At 39.9% G+C, this 14,758-nt stretch overlaps 2 protein-coding genes across 4 annotated transcripts; both read left to right on the top strand.

The window, feature by feature from the left end:
• Nucleotides 1-608: 608 nt before the first annotated feature.
• LOC115741541 (ribosomal RNA small subunit methyltransferase G) lies at nucleotides 609-3,146 on the top strand. The gene is made up of 7 exons (XM_030675511.2): nucleotides 609-954; nucleotides 1,086-1,278; nucleotides 1,451-1,560; nucleotides 1,711-1,789; nucleotides 1,866-1,933; nucleotides 2,155-2,221; nucleotides 2,763-3,146. The coding sequence occupies exons 1-7, from the start codon at nucleotides 727-729 to the stop codon at nucleotides 2,873-2,875; spliced, it is 858 nt and encodes a 285-aa protein (XP_030531371.2). The 5' UTR covers nucleotides 609-726; the 3' UTR covers nucleotides 2,876-3,146.
• A 1,548-nt stretch (nucleotides 3,147-4,694) lies between these two features.
• LOC115741540 (alpha-N-acetylglucosaminidase-like) lies at nucleotides 4,695-14,120 on the top strand. 3 transcript variants are annotated; one of them, XR_007198641.1, is made up of 19 exons: nucleotides 4,695-5,145; nucleotides 5,487-5,563; nucleotides 6,022-6,233; nucleotides 6,380-6,501; nucleotides 7,036-7,124; nucleotides 7,499-7,593; nucleotides 8,012-8,093; nucleotides 8,391-8,497; nucleotides 8,600-8,630; nucleotides 9,752-9,869; nucleotides 10,007-10,054; nucleotides 10,325-10,434; nucleotides 10,705-10,807; nucleotides 11,667-11,765; nucleotides 12,232-12,342; nucleotides 12,525-12,757; nucleotides 12,923-13,140; nucleotides 13,241-13,319; nucleotides 13,601-13,660. XR_007198641.1 is itself a non-coding variant. In XM_048280104.1 (19 exons), the coding sequence occupies exons 1-19, from the start codon at nucleotides 4,912-4,914 to the stop codon at nucleotides 13,855-13,857; spliced, it is 2,442 nt and encodes an 813-aa protein (XP_048136061.1). In that variant the 5' UTR covers nucleotides 4,695-4,911; the 3' UTR covers nucleotides 13,858-14,120. The 3 variants fall into 3 exon arrangements, 2 of the variants coding, with proteins under 2 accessions (XP_048136061.1, XP_048136060.1); XM_048280104.1 differs by having other exon boundaries at nucleotides 7,039-7,124; nucleotides 12,923-13,160; nucleotides 13,601-14,120; XM_048280103.1 differs by having other exon boundaries at nucleotides 4,696-5,145; nucleotides 12,923-13,160; nucleotides 13,601-14,120.
• The last annotated feature ends 638 nt before the right edge of the window (nucleotides 14,121-14,758 follow it).

Genomic DNA, 14,758 nt, shown 5'->3' on the forward strand with positions numbered 1-14,758 from the left:
AAACAAATCTTGCCAACAACACAAGATAAGAACTACACAACATGCGTCACTCTTAAGCTCTCTTTTTTTTTTTTTTTTTTTTCTATTTCTATTTCTAATTTTATTGTCTTCTCATTTTCAAATTGACAAGTAGCAATTTCCTCTTCTTTTTTTTTTTTTTTTTCGGTCCGTCTTTACTTACCCTCCTTCCTATTCGAAAGCTTCGCGATAGCCCTTGTCTTTTCGTTAAAAATTTTAAAACATTTTTATGAATTTTTTATACATATTGACGTGATCGTTAAAAATCATTCCAAATTACTGTTGATTAAAGTCACAATCCCTTCTGACAAAAAAAAAAAAAGTCACAACCCGTTAAATGTGTCGAGAAAATACATAAAAAAAGTCATAATTCCTTAAATGTGTATTTATGTCTGCATGTATATATCTATATATCTTGGCAATAACGGGGCTTGGGAAAAAAGCTTAAAGGAAGAAAGCACTAATCATGAGAATTTTGTATCAAAATTGATTTGAAAATCGATGAACAGTACGCGAGGACCAAATGCGATAAAATTGGATTCTAGTACAAGAATCACAAAACTAATCAGTGCAGGATTCTAGACCAAAGGCAAGTGGCATCCGGCGTCAGTCTCGTTCCGGCAGTGGAGCCTTCCCTTCTTCTTCTTCTTCTTCGGCAAAGAAGGACGACAGTCGCAGCGAAGCCGACTCGGCAATCTTGGCATCGCCATGTTAGTTTCGCGGTGCAAATTTCCCGGCGTTCCCACACCGTTATCTGTGGGGACTTTCGTCAAGCACCTGGCGGTCCCCATATCGACGAGGCTACACTGCGCTCTAGTCGGTGCAGGAGGCGGGGCCAAGAGCAGGGCTGTTCGTTGTCCCAAGTTCCAGGCCCTGAAGAATCGTCAGAAGGAGCAGATACACCTCTACGTCGACGCTCTCCTCGAGTGGAACCAGGTTATACGTCTCTCCTTTGCCTCTTCCGTATGAACACGAGCCGACAAAACAAGAAAAGGCGGGTTTTTTTTTTTTTTGAGTTTTGTAGCTTTGAAGCGTAGAGATTGAGCGAAGAGGAAATTATTGAGCAGAGAATGAATCTGACTGCTGTCAGAGAGGCGGATGAGGTGATGGAGAGGCACATCGAGGACTCTCTATCGATTATCCCTCCAATACGGGACTCTTATCTATCGCATTGCGATGCTTCTTGCGGTAACATTAGAGTCGTCGATGTTGGGAGCGGCGCTGGGCTTCCTGGACTGGTCTTAGCAATTGCACAGCCCGGTAAGCATGTCGGTTCATCAGTTGTATTATTATGGCTGACTTTTGTGGAAGTCATAGTCGCACGGTCTGTTGGATTTGAGAGATGGTCTTCATATTTGATGCGGTTTTTGTTCACCTTTTGAAATGTGGGGTTGGTGGGACTTTTTGATTCTTCTTATAAATGGCACTGAAGATTGGCAGGTGACTCTTGTTGAGTCTATGAGAAAACGTTGTGTTTTCTTGGAGCATGCGGTCAATCTGGCCGGGGTGTCCAATGTCGAGGTCGTGAATGGGAGAGCCGAGGTACAAGTTCCGTCACTTTTCTATGACTAAGGACTTATCCACAAGAAATAAGACTGTCTCAGTGTTTAATGTGGAAAGTTTGGAGCATTCTGGTAACACTGTACCTTATCAGCACTGTGGTGCATCTTCTGAAAATCTGTTCTTGGGCAGGATATTGGTAATGATTTGTGCTTCAGAGAACATTTTGATGTTGCCGTTGCCAGAGCTGTTGCTGAGATGAGAGTCTTAGGTGATGATTGGATGTTCATTGGAATCACATTTCGTACTTTTGGTTCATGCAGTGCTTATACTTTTTACATTTCCAGCTGAATATTGTCTTCCACTTGTTCGCGTTGGTGGCTTGTTTGCGGCTGCGAAGGGTCACAATCCGGACGTGCGTATTTGTTTCTTCCTTTCATATTTACTTTTGGTGCTTCAATCAGCCGAATTCTTTAACTTTATCTATTACTCTGTCTCATGGCACCTAAGTTACTGGAATGATGCACAATAGTAACTCCAGCTAGTGCGAGATTTACCATTCCCTGTAAAATTACCTCTTTTCTTAGGTATGCGGAGAGGGTTGCATTAACTTTTCTTCATTCGGAATGTGAGCAGGATGAAGTTAAAAATGCTGAAACAGCAATCCAGTCAATGGGTGCTTCCCTTTTACAAGTCTGTCCTGGTAAATATTCTGTATCTCTAGCTGATGGAAATATTCCTGGAGTTTGTATCTACGCATAAGAATTGTTTGCTAGTGTCCGTAGTGGTTGTTAATCGGTCAGGCAGGCCTGTTTTACCTGATAGATTTAGGAGTAATACAACCTCCTGTGGAAAATATGGAGCGTCAAGAATTTAGAAGGAAAGGGAGATTTATGGACAGTGCTATGCTGTGATAGACTGATAGGTGGAAATAACAGTATTAGGTCCACTAGTGTCATGCCCAGCGCTAATTAAGCTGGCGCAGCATGTGGATACTCGTGTGAGATTCGAAGCCAAATTCTCTGCCTCTAAGAGACTCGTATCGGACAAACTGAATTAGTTGTCTCCACGTTGTCAGCATTTCTCAATGCAAAGCAGGCTATGATAGGAGGATTTTTGTGCCATTATTCTTATGCTGATTGAGATCGAAGTTTGGAGGATTTGTTCCACTTTATTCCTGATATACGAGTTAATCATGCTAGTTTCATGAGTCGAATTTATGTATTTGTTTCGGCTGTTTCCAGTTGAATCCCATGGTCCATACGGGCAGCGAACTGCCATCATCTGTTTGAAGGGTCACCAGACCCCCAGAAAGTATCCCCGTCATGCAGGCACACCAGCGAAAGAACCACTGTAAATATCCAGGTGGCCATCTGCCGATCATCGCAAGTTAATTAATGCAATTCTCTGTGAAATTTTTGTAAAACAACTCATATTTGTAAGTATAATTCTTTGTTGAAATCATTCGCTGTCACCAGTAGCTTATCAATGAACTGATTATTGTAATTTTAGGCCTTACTTAGCATGGAGAGCGTTCATACCTGCCACATGCAACATCTGGTGTAAGATTTCCAGAGTATCCGATACTTGTCGTGGTGCATATCTACAGAGATGAGCTTTCTGACCTTGTTCTTTGGGCATCCATAAGTGTGACTCAGACTTGAATCTACGGATTCGCAAATTATACCCAAGCCAGGGACATTCGGCCGGTTACAATGTCCTGTCGCCGGTAAATATGAGCAATTCATGCTGCACGAAATGCTTCCATTTGCTAGGATGAGCGTTCGGTTCCATGCTGAATGTTGTTATGGTGCTCTTGGTGCGGTTATCTTTGGACGCTGAATTAATGCGAATATGTCGACTCAGTGGTTGAGCGATTGATCTAGCGGATTTCTGTGTCCAAATCGCGATGTCACCCAGTTATATTAACCTTGGGGCTACGCCCGCCACTTTGTGACTAGAGTCTTGCCCGACACACGTGTGGGTAGACACGTCAAATGGATGGATCGGGTTACGTCATAAATAGTTGATTCAAATAAATTCATGTAACCCGATCGATACTCATTTACTACCGTGCAAATCTAGGAATCCATTTCGCCCATACTCAATTAACACATATTCCTAAAATACTTTTATATCTAAATTCAATTTAATAAAATTCACATCTAAATTGAGGCAAGAGTGCGGAGTGAGTGAGTGATTGAGCGTGAAATCGAGTGAGGGCTAAAGAGTTATAAGGTGGGTGGCGTCTAAGTAAATTATAAACACATTGTGATTCATTTAACACTCATGTTATGTTTTAAATCAATTTATGATGCATAAATAACTTATAACAAGTCATCGCATCATAAATGAATTAAGAAATGGATTTATGACTTATTTTGACAAGTCTATGTGCGGGCCATTTGCGTGTAGTGATTGATTGAGTTGCTAAGTTTGGCTATCTCCGATTTATGAAAATTTTCAAATAAGGATTCGAAGTGTTCTCATTTTTCTCAAACAATGGTATGAAGGTAAGTTTGTTTCAATAAGGATCTGAAGTGTTCTAATTATTTCAAAGAAGGGCCTAATCAAAGGCATTTTTGTCACTTGTTTTTTTTTCTTTTTCTTTCTTTTTTTTTTTTTCCTTTTTTTTTCCTTTTTTAACCCTTTTCACCCGATGAGTGTTGCCTCGTCCAACCTTCAAGGGTGGCCGGCCATCATTTGAGACTGGCCACGGGCAAGAAGGAGGGGCAAAAAAAAAGGAAAAAAAGAAATGGGAAAAAGAATTAAAAGAATAAGTGATGAAAATGTGCTTGATTAGATCGTTTTTTAAAGTAATGAGGGTATTTTAGACACTTATTTGAAACAATGTTCATTTCAAATATTTATTTGAGAAAATGAAGGTACTTTATATTCTTATTTGTAATTTTTATCCAAATTTATGCTTTTTTTAATATATAGTACTTTTTTTTGTCAAATATATATAAAATGTTATTTTTTTTAGTCGAATATATAGTATTTTTTTTTTTATTTTGCTCAAATATATGTAGTATGTTCACTACACTACCCTTCGCAAAATAATAATAATAATAATAATCATAATAATGCAGAAAAAAAAATAAATAAATAAACATTTTAACAACGATAATGACGACAAAAATACCTGAAAAATCCAAAAGAACCCGCAACGTCACTCGTTGACTCATCTTTCTGCAAGCGCAAAGTGTAGTCTGCACTACTCTCTCTGGCCGGCCGCGAAGTTTTGTCTCGTTGTTGATCGGCGAATCTCTACTCCTCCCGTTCAGACAATGCCTAAGCTCCATATAATCCCCGCGGCGCCTCTCCCACTCCCGCACTCCCCGTCCCTCGCCTTCTCTCCGTTCCCCCGCCACCACCACCGCCGCCGCCGCCATGGCTCCGGCTCGGCCTCCTTTTCCCGCCATTCCCCTCGCCCTCCTCCTCGTCCTCGGCATCGTCGCCTCCGCTCGGTCCTCCACCGCCGGAGTCGGCTACGTGTCGCGGCTCCTCGAGATTCAGGACCGCGAGCGAGCTCCGGCTGCGGTCCAGCTGGCCGCGGCCCGCGGCGTGCTTCGGCGGTTGCTGCCTTCGCATGACTCGAGCTTCGAGTTCCTGATCATTTCTAAGGTACTCAATTCACGAGGATTAGCGTTGTTGCTTGGGATTGTAAGCCTTACGACAGTTTTCGAGGAAACTATTTTGCGCGACATGAGATGATCAGACTGACTCGGTGTATGAGCGCGCGATCACTCTTGTTATGAGAGTAAAGTCCTGCGTCGGGCAATCGGGGGCATGTCTTTCATGAACTTGCCATTAGAAATTTGAGTGATAGTATTGTGATCAGAATCGCTATATATTATCTATTGATCAAAGCTTGTAGACGTTTACTGCTTGACTTTTAATTGATTGCAATGGAGGAAGATTTTCTCTGGAAGGTCAGATCATTCGCTGATATTTGGTTCTTTCAGGATGAATGCGGCGGTGAGATTTGCTTTATGATAACAAATCATCCTTCGTTCAGCAGACGTGGCACTCCTGAAATAGTGTACGCCAACATCCCTTACTCAAATATTGTTTTTGCTGTTAAAGCATTTAACATGTTAGTCAGTTCATTGGTAGTTTCTGTCGTGTCATCTTGGTGAATGTCATTAACACTTCGCTGGCACTCGAAGGAGTAGGTACAGCTTGCAAATTTTACTTCATAACCAAAGTGTTTTGCTCAGTAAATTATCAAAGCCCTCATCTTTTCCTCATGAAAGTCAATGCTTCACGGATCTCCATCTATTCCGAATCTTCATATTGCTTTGGCAGTTTAGCACACATCAGCTTTTGGGGTTAATATTAATACACAGGACGTCCCCATGGAGGATCACTAGTAAGAACTTTTTGAGGAAAGCTCTGAAAGGACAAATAGTTCCTCTGTTACTTCAAATGTTGCCTATTCTCTTTTTTCGGCCTCTTTTTCTCTTTCCATTGTTGACCATGGTTTTAATTTTTAAATAGGATTTCTGGAGTAACTGGGGTGGAGGTCTTGGCCGGTTTACACTGGTACTTGAAGTACTGGTGTGGTTCACACATTTCTTGGGATAAAACTGGTGGTCTGCAATTGCATTCAATACCAAAATTTGGTTCTCTTCCCCGTGTTCAGGATGCTGGCATTGTTGTTCAGAGACCCAATCCTTGGAGTTACTATCAAAATGCTGTTACATCAAGCTGTAAGATTTTACTGAATATTGACCTATACTTTTTAGGCAGTCATCCTATGGCATTTTATGAGCTACTGATGCATTATCAATATGATGATAAAGTTGTATTTTTGGATTTGGTACTTGCCTAACTACATCAAATGTGATTTGGGAAGATTCTTTTGCTTGGTGGGATTGGAGAAGATGGGAGAAAGAAATTGATTGGATGGCCCTTCAAGGTGTCAACTTACCGCTAGCGTTCACTGGGCAAGAGGCTATTTGGCAAAAAGTTTTTCAGGTACCCTTTTGGTTCTTAAGATAAAATTATATGAACAAGCTGACATTTGTTCTTGGCAAATTTGTGGTTTATTCACTGTTGAAAAGAATTTGCTTGTGTCGGCTTTTTATTTATTTCTGATGGATGAAGATGCAGTTGGCTGCTTGGCAAGTCAGCATGAAGCTTTGGCTCTCAGTTGTATCTTTCTTCTCCCATGAGAGTTAAGTTAGCGTAGAGTCCTAGAGTGAAGGGGATATAGGATACATTCTGTCGTTGCCCCTGTTCATATCTGTGATTCCCCTCACTAATGCTTTGAGAAAGAATCATTCAAAATCCATTTTCCATCCTGTCTAAGAATATTTGACATTTTTAAGTCACAACAACTTTTACTAAGATTTATTACTTTGATCATGGATCCTGTGGTTTAATTTGTTGGGGCATCTGCTGTTGATTAATTCATACAATGAATATGGTATTGCATAATGTTTCTCTGATAATTGCATTTTAACATGCTTCATCATGTCTGATTTGGTATTATCCTCCACATTTCTTCAGCAGAGGTTTAACACAAGCACGTCGGATTTGGATGATTTCTTTGGAGGTCCTGCATTTCTCGCCTGGTCTCGCATGGGAAATTTGCATGGGTGAGCTACATTTTCTCATTTGGTGATCTCACTGCTGGTTCTCTCATCCAAACTTTTTTAGGTTAATAGGTGAGTTGTCTATGTTTTGGCCTTTTTTTAGACTATTTCTGATTTCGTAAATGTCAACATGCTCTTCATGACAGGTTTTGCTTTTGACTTTGCAGTTTGTTCTTGTGTGTCTTCTTTTTACATAGTCCTTTGCTACTCAAAATAATCAGGTTGAGATAATTGAAATCGTAAAAAGGTTTTTTCAAATGTACCATCCAGAATGTGTGTGTCATATAGTATCTAGCCACCACAGTACTCTCTTCCTCACTTTGTTGTCATTGATTTCAGTAGTACCTGTCATAATTAATGAGCTTATCTTAGCACAGATGGGGTGGACCACTACCGCAGAGTTGGTTGGACCAACAACTACATCTGCAGAAAAAAATTCTGAGAAGAATGTATGAACTTGGGATGACACCAGGTACCAGGTCAACTGTATATTGACCTGCATTTTGAAGTCGACTTCTTCTATCACTTGGAAGCTTCTCATCAATAGATGTTATTTTAGACTCTATTTCCTCTCATTTGACCTGCAAGAATGAAAAATAAAAAATCCGACTCTTGTGATGTCAGTTTATTGTCATTGCTCACGATCTCACAATTAGATTGAACTCGTCTAGTATGATGTAGGCACTTAAGTACTTGGGATGTCTGAACATAACATTGGATGTCCTCGACTTCACCACTGAGAAATCGTGATGTAAGGGGGAATCATGCAGGACCAGCTTTATTAAGAAAGTTGCTCCTACAAACACACAAGTATAGCCTAGTTTGGAGTCATTAGGAACATCCCACTTGGTCTAGGTAAACAATAATTCAACTCTTTATCTCTCTTGCAGTCCTTCCAGCCTTTTCTGGGAATGTTCCAGCAGCACTAAAAGATATATTCCCTTCAGCAAAGATCACTCGCCTAGGGAATTGGTGAGCACCTCCCTTGGCAACTTGATTCAGAACTTTCTCCTGATGTCCCTGTTAATTTCTTGTCTGTAAAAAGATGTAATAACGTGTGCAGCATGTATGTTGATTAATTTCCTATGACTGTCTCAAGAGGAATGTGCGTGGTTATCCAGTGTCCATGAAATCATGACCATGATCCCGTAATCAAAATAGCACATGCTAAGCATCTATCATCTTGTTTATTTGAGTTGCGCATGGTTTTATCATGGGCATTAGAATCTTGTTTTAGTTTTCTTACTGCATCTGTCCAACATATTTTAGGTTTTCCGTTGAGAGTAATCCAAGATGGTGCTGCACTTACCTTCTTGACGCAACTGACCCCCTCTTCGTTGAAATTGGACGGGCATTCATTGAACAACAACTGAGAGGTTTGCACAATCCTCCGCAATACTTTAATTTTCTTTGCTTGTTGTATATGAAAGGTGTCTTCTTTCTCCATAGTCATCTTCTTTTTTCTGCTTCGTTCTCAGAATATGGAAGAACTGGTCACATTTACAACTGGTAAGAACTCTCATCATTTCACTAATGATTGCTCTGCCCAATCGAAGTTATTGTGGATGAACATATAATGCTGATGTTACTTGTGGCATTGTTCCTCATACTTAAAGTTGTGAAGCTGCTAATGGAGTTGTTGCACACCTTGGCATTCATGATCCATGTGCAAAATGGCGATTTACATGCCCATAACAACTGCTGTTCTTTTAGGTTTGGGTCTGGTTCTAGCCTAAATAGGCAGGCTATGCTTGGACTTTCTGGTTGGAGTTTTTATTTGGCTAATAGCATTATCGGTTGCTGTAGAAAAACCATAATGGCCTTTTCCTCAATTCTCTCTTTTTAATTAAGTCTTGAGTCTGGCTGAAAAAAAAAAAGACTTGGTTGGGGTTTTTATTTGTCGAATAGCAGTATCGGCTGCTGTAGAAGAACCATAATGGCCTTTTCTACAAAACTCTCTTTTTAATTAAGTCTGGAGAGAGAGGGGAGGTATGGTATGGCTGAAAAAAAGACCTGGTTGGGGTTTATTTTGTGAAACTGCTGCCTTGGAGAACTAGTATCTTTGATGTGGGTCCACATATTTGGATGTTTGCTTTGACCAATTAGGATCAATCATCATCACATATGCAAACAAAAGTCATATAAGGAAACCTTCCCCTGAAGAGAGTTGCAGGTGGATTGTATGAATGGGTCCAGGGGCACAGATCTGGGCCTCTGAAGTTGAATGTATTTGTACAGAGTTCTTCTACAAATATGTTCAAGTAGTTTTAACTTCCACTGAATACTAAAATTTCCTTTCCTCTGGCCTTGCCCCAATTTTTGGCTGTGTCATCGTATTCTTCATTTACAATGCTACAAATAAAAGAGTAATCTGTGGAATCTGCAAGTCATAGTACACCCTGAATGTCCAGCTTTATGGTGAAACGGAACATAACAGCTGCCAGAACATGTTGGAACCTACAGTTTATGACATTAGTTATTTTGGAACAATAGATTGACCCAGTCGAAGTATATCTGTAATTGGTGATCTAAAATACATTGAGTACTTGTGCCTTTTTCTGTCTACCTTCTGTTATGTATAGGCCTCTTCCATGTAGGGCATTACGTGATGAATTTTTGGGTTATTGCAGTGACACCTTTGATGAGAACACTCCACCTGTAGATGAACCAGCATATATATCTTCCTTAGGTGCTGCAATCTTTGAAGGAATGCGGAGTGGTGATGCTGATGCAGTCTGGCTGATGCAGGTGTGAAGTACCATCCGCTAACAAACTTTCTTCGGCAACTACGAGATTTCTATGTGCCAAATATATGGTTTGAATGTCTTGATGGTGGTTTTTCACATTACTCCAATCTAAGGTACTCTTCTTTGTCTTTTCTTCAGGGATGGCTGTTTTCCTATGATCCATTCTGGAGACCTCCCCAAATGAAGGTGAGTACGCCCCATCACATTGCTGTGAAATTGCCTGCAGTGCTCTCTCCAAGTAAACATCAAAACTTGTGTGGCCATATTGAATGGCCACTATGTTGCTTTCTTCTTTTTGAATATTTAAACAACTTTTGCATATTTTGTGGTGCTGCTCTTCACAGACAGATGGCAGAGATATTGGTGGATGTGCCTGATTTTTGTCAATTTGCTCTACTTATTGTGTTTAAGCTTATATTTGCTGGTAGATAATTCTGCAGTATGTGGTTGCTTCAGGCACTTCTACACTCTGTGCCACTGGGGAAGCTGGTAGTCCTTGATCTCTTCGCTGAAGTGAAACCCATATGGATTACTTCGGAGCAGTTTTATGGGGTGCCTTACATCTGGAAAGTTGCCTCCCTGTTCCTTTTGTTTGTAATGATACCTAGAATATTTCCATGTGACTGAAAATCTAACTCAGGTTCTCCCAAAAAAGTTATGTCCGGAATGGGAAGCAACAAACAGTAGCTTGGTTTTGTCATTGTGTTTTTACGGACCAGATTGGGTTTTTGACAATTTTACATCTTCATTGATTGAGCTTGAACGTGAGCCTTTGCCTATTTCTATGTTCATTTGGGTTAATATCCTATTCTGTTTTTTGCTTTTATGTATTTCAGGTGCATGCTTCACAACTTTGCTGGAAATATTGAGATGTACGGGGTACTAGATGCTGTTGCATCTGGACCAATTGAAGCTCGTATGAGTGAAAACTCAACAATGGTAGATTCATTTTCTTGATGTGGATGGCATTAATTGTTAGTTGCTTGTTTGAGTAAAATATGGAGTTCTGGTCACTTTCACATCATTGCTGGTGGCCACTTATCTGGATGTCAATGTTGGGCAATAAAGGGAAACTATCTGTATTTTTGTTCCATTCGGCTGCTCATCTTCATCACAGACAAGCAAGATATATGAAGAATGAATAACATTGAGGAAGATCACGCATTTTGGATATGTATTGTGTAGGGAAAGTGCTCAGGCTATCTTTTGTACAATGGGTTTTTGCACTGTTTTACGGTGTTCACTTGTTGGCTAACCAACTGAAATCTCTTGTTTCCTAAAACATACAAGATGTTTGAAGAAAGAATAATGTTGAGGATGATCACACATTTTCAATATGTAATGTGTATGGAGAGGGCTCAGGTTATCTTTTGTACAATAGGTTTTTGCACTGTTTTTCGGTGTTGACTTGTTGGCTGACCAACTGAAATCTCTAGTTTCCAACACTTTTTTCCTTTTCATTTTCATAGGAAGATCACACTGAACATGAGATTATGAATGTAATATGAACTAATTGACAAGTGATTATCATCAATTGGAGTGAGATTGCTTTGTTGATAGTTGATCTGTGGCTGAAATCGGTGCTTAAAATTGCCCATAGAAAAGGTTGTGACCAGATTTATTGTAGCTTCATGTGGAAATGATGCTTTGTTAGGATTAATCTCCACTCTTTGTTTTTTTTTTTTTTGGTAAGGAATCTCCACTCTTTGTTTTGCTCTGAATTATCTTTTTTTTTTCTTTTTTAATCTTAAAACCAATTTGAAGAATTTACTGCTATTTTTCTTGTTGATTGCTGAAGGTTGGTGTTGGAATGTCTATGGAGGGCATAGAGCAAAATCCTGTTGTTTATGATCTCATGTCTGAGATGGCATTTCAGCAAAGGAAAGTCGATGTTAAGGTAATTGAAACTATATCTGCCTGACTTCGATGTGAAATGCAAACACATAAGAATAGCAAGTACCCACAAGCCTCGTCTTGTCGCCTATGCTCATCCCAATTGTTCTCTGTGGGATGTGACTTTGCAGTATCCCGGTATTCGCATGGGTTTTGTACTGCTCAATCTCTTACTTGTTAGATCAGAGTTTTAGCGAAATGCTACATTTTTTCTGTCACTGACATACATTGTAAAGCAGAACAAATTGTTAGGACATAGTCTATGCTTCTTCCAAAAGGGCTACCTACAGAATTAGTTGGGTGTGGAGCATTTTGAACTGGAAAAGTCACCTAATTTGGTTACTATTACTTAACATTCTATTGTTTAAACCTTTCCTTTCCCTGTCTGCATTGTTTGATTGTGTGGGCACAACTTGAATAAATATGAACTTTTTGTGTTGGTTTAAAATTGTGTTTCCTCTCTACCTCAGACATGGATCGATCTATATTCAGCTAGGCGTTATGGGAAATCAGTTTCTTCGATAAAAGAAGCATGGAACATCCTTTATCACACGATCTATAACTGCACCGATGGATTATATGTAAGTCTTTTCTGTGTTCACATTTGTTGTATGTGTTTAGGTTGCTCTGATGCATGTTGTAGTTTTACTTGTCCGATGGATAAATGACTGTACAAAAATATCTATGCTGACATATTTCTGCATTATCCAAAACGATATTGTATTATGTTTTTGTCAGTGGCCTTTTTGTTTCATTGATGCAGGACAAGAACAGGGATGTCATTGTGGCTTTCCCTGATGCTGATCCTTCTTCAATTTCATTCTCACAACTGAGGTATCGTCGCCATGGAAAGCCACTTTTGAGAAGAGCAGTGCTGAATGAAAAAACTGGTTTGACTGATCAGCCTCATTTGTGGTACTCGACATCCGAAGTGGTACGCGCGCTAGAACTTTTCCTTGCAGGTGGCGATCAACTGCAATCTAGTGATACTTACAGGTTCCATGCTTCAATTTATGTCAAATCAAATATTTTTTGAAGTTTTTTCTGCTAACTATGTTGATGGACAGTCAAAAGTCTTCAGTTTTGTTCATGCATCTTCTCTCTCATCATTTTTTTTTGTCTCAATACTCTGCAATTTTTTTGCTTCCAATTTCATCATAGGTATGATCTCGTTGATCTAACAAGACAAGCTCTGGCAAAGAATGCAAACGAACTATTTTTGAAAGTCATAGAAGATTACCAGCAACAAGATGTTTATGGAGTTGCTTTACATAGCCAGAAATTCCTGAATCTTGTTGAGGACATGGACACACTCTTGGCTTGTCATGAAGGATTTCTTCTGGGACCTTGGTTAGAAAGTGCCAAGCAACTCGCCCAAGGTGAAGAACAGCAAAGACAGGTATGGAGGCTTTCAGTCACTGATCAATCAGTTTTAGAATTTTTTGGAAACTTAATGTCTGCAAGGTGATACTTCGACAGTTTGAATGGAATACGAGGACACAGATAACAATGTGGTTTGATAACTCAGCAGAGGAAGCAAGTCTACTGCGTGATTATGGTGAGGAAATTGAACCTTTTGCATAGTTTCTTCTAAAGCTCTCGTGGAATATACAATCCTTGGAAGTAGCTGGTTTTCATTGAAAGTTATTATATTCGCAATAGAGCAGACATTGCTGCATCACATCTCTTACATGCTTTTAAGAACTTAATGCTTTCGATCTCCATAATTTTCTTACCACATCTCATACTTTTATCCTGGATTGCTATGAAATTCATCTGCAGAGAGAGAAAGCTAGAGCATAATTTTTGGGTGACTGATCTTCCTTTCCTTTTGTTCAGGAAACAAATATTGGAGCGGACTTCTAAGAGATTACTATGGTCCACGAGCAGCTCTTTATTTCAAATTTCTAAAAGAGAGTTTGGAGGAGGGCCACGATTTCCGGTTGAAAGAATGGAGGAAGGAATGGGTAAAGCTTACAAATGATTGGCAAAACAGCAGAAACCTGTACCCATCGGAGAGCATGGGTCACGCTTTTCACATATCACAATGGCTATATGACAAATACTTGAGAGATCCTGACACTTATGATCAGTAGCAAAGACTACAAAGCAGAATCCTAAATAAGGCCTTGGGGGATCGACCGCGAATCGCTCACTACAATATCATTCATAGGCTGCGTGTTATTTAGCTTGCAATCAGGCCCTACTTCTCTGCGGCAGTCTCTTTGTTAACTGAATGCAAAGTTCATCTTGTGTCTTTCTTCTTTTTTGTCGTGAATGATAAGGTGTAATGGAGCTCTTCCAACTATGTTTCTTGGGAACAAAAACCATAGCGAAATTCTTGCCTGGTCGGGCCTTACATGATAATCTTGTTTTTTCTTATGCAAGCACGACTATACTAGCAAACTGTTACAGCGATTCCATCAGATGAAGTTAAAGTATCGCTTGCGATGTCATCTTTTCAGGCCCACTTGATTTCAAGCTACTAAACGAAGGATGGAGTGGAATGAAGTTGAATCTTTCCCATATGAAAGTTTGTGTTTCGAATGTCCATGTAGGTTTTGGAAATAAAGATAAGCTTCCTGCAAGAGCTAAAAAAATTCTTTGGATAAGGTTATGATTATTTTGGCTATCGGTTCTGGGATGAACAAAATAGAAAAATAATAAGAACTGTTGATGTTACATTCAATGAAAACATGTGATACAAGGACAGATTTGTGTAGAATTTAGTGTGAGAAACAAATGGTGGAGATTATAGAGGACGCATGGCTCCAAGCCAGAACTGAAGACCGCAACGGCTCAGCCCCTTTTTACTTAACGGCAGTCATCCTCTGGTGTATCTGGAAATCAAGGAATGGTGTAGTGTTCCGGGGAGAGAAGCCCTGCGCGGATAATTTAATTGAGGAAGCGGAGACGAATCGTAAGCTATAGCAAATGGAATCCCAAAGATCGTAGCTTTTACAGGAATGCCCCGATTACCTCTCTACTGGGTGGCTC

The sequence above is a fragment of the Rhodamnia argentea genome, chromosome 6, assembly GCF_020921035.1.
Source record: "Rhodamnia argentea isolate NSW1041297 chromosome 6, ASM2092103v1, whole genome shotgun sequence".
NCBI lineage: Eukaryota > Viridiplantae > Streptophyta > Magnoliopsida > Myrtales > Myrtaceae > Rhodamnia > Rhodamnia argentea.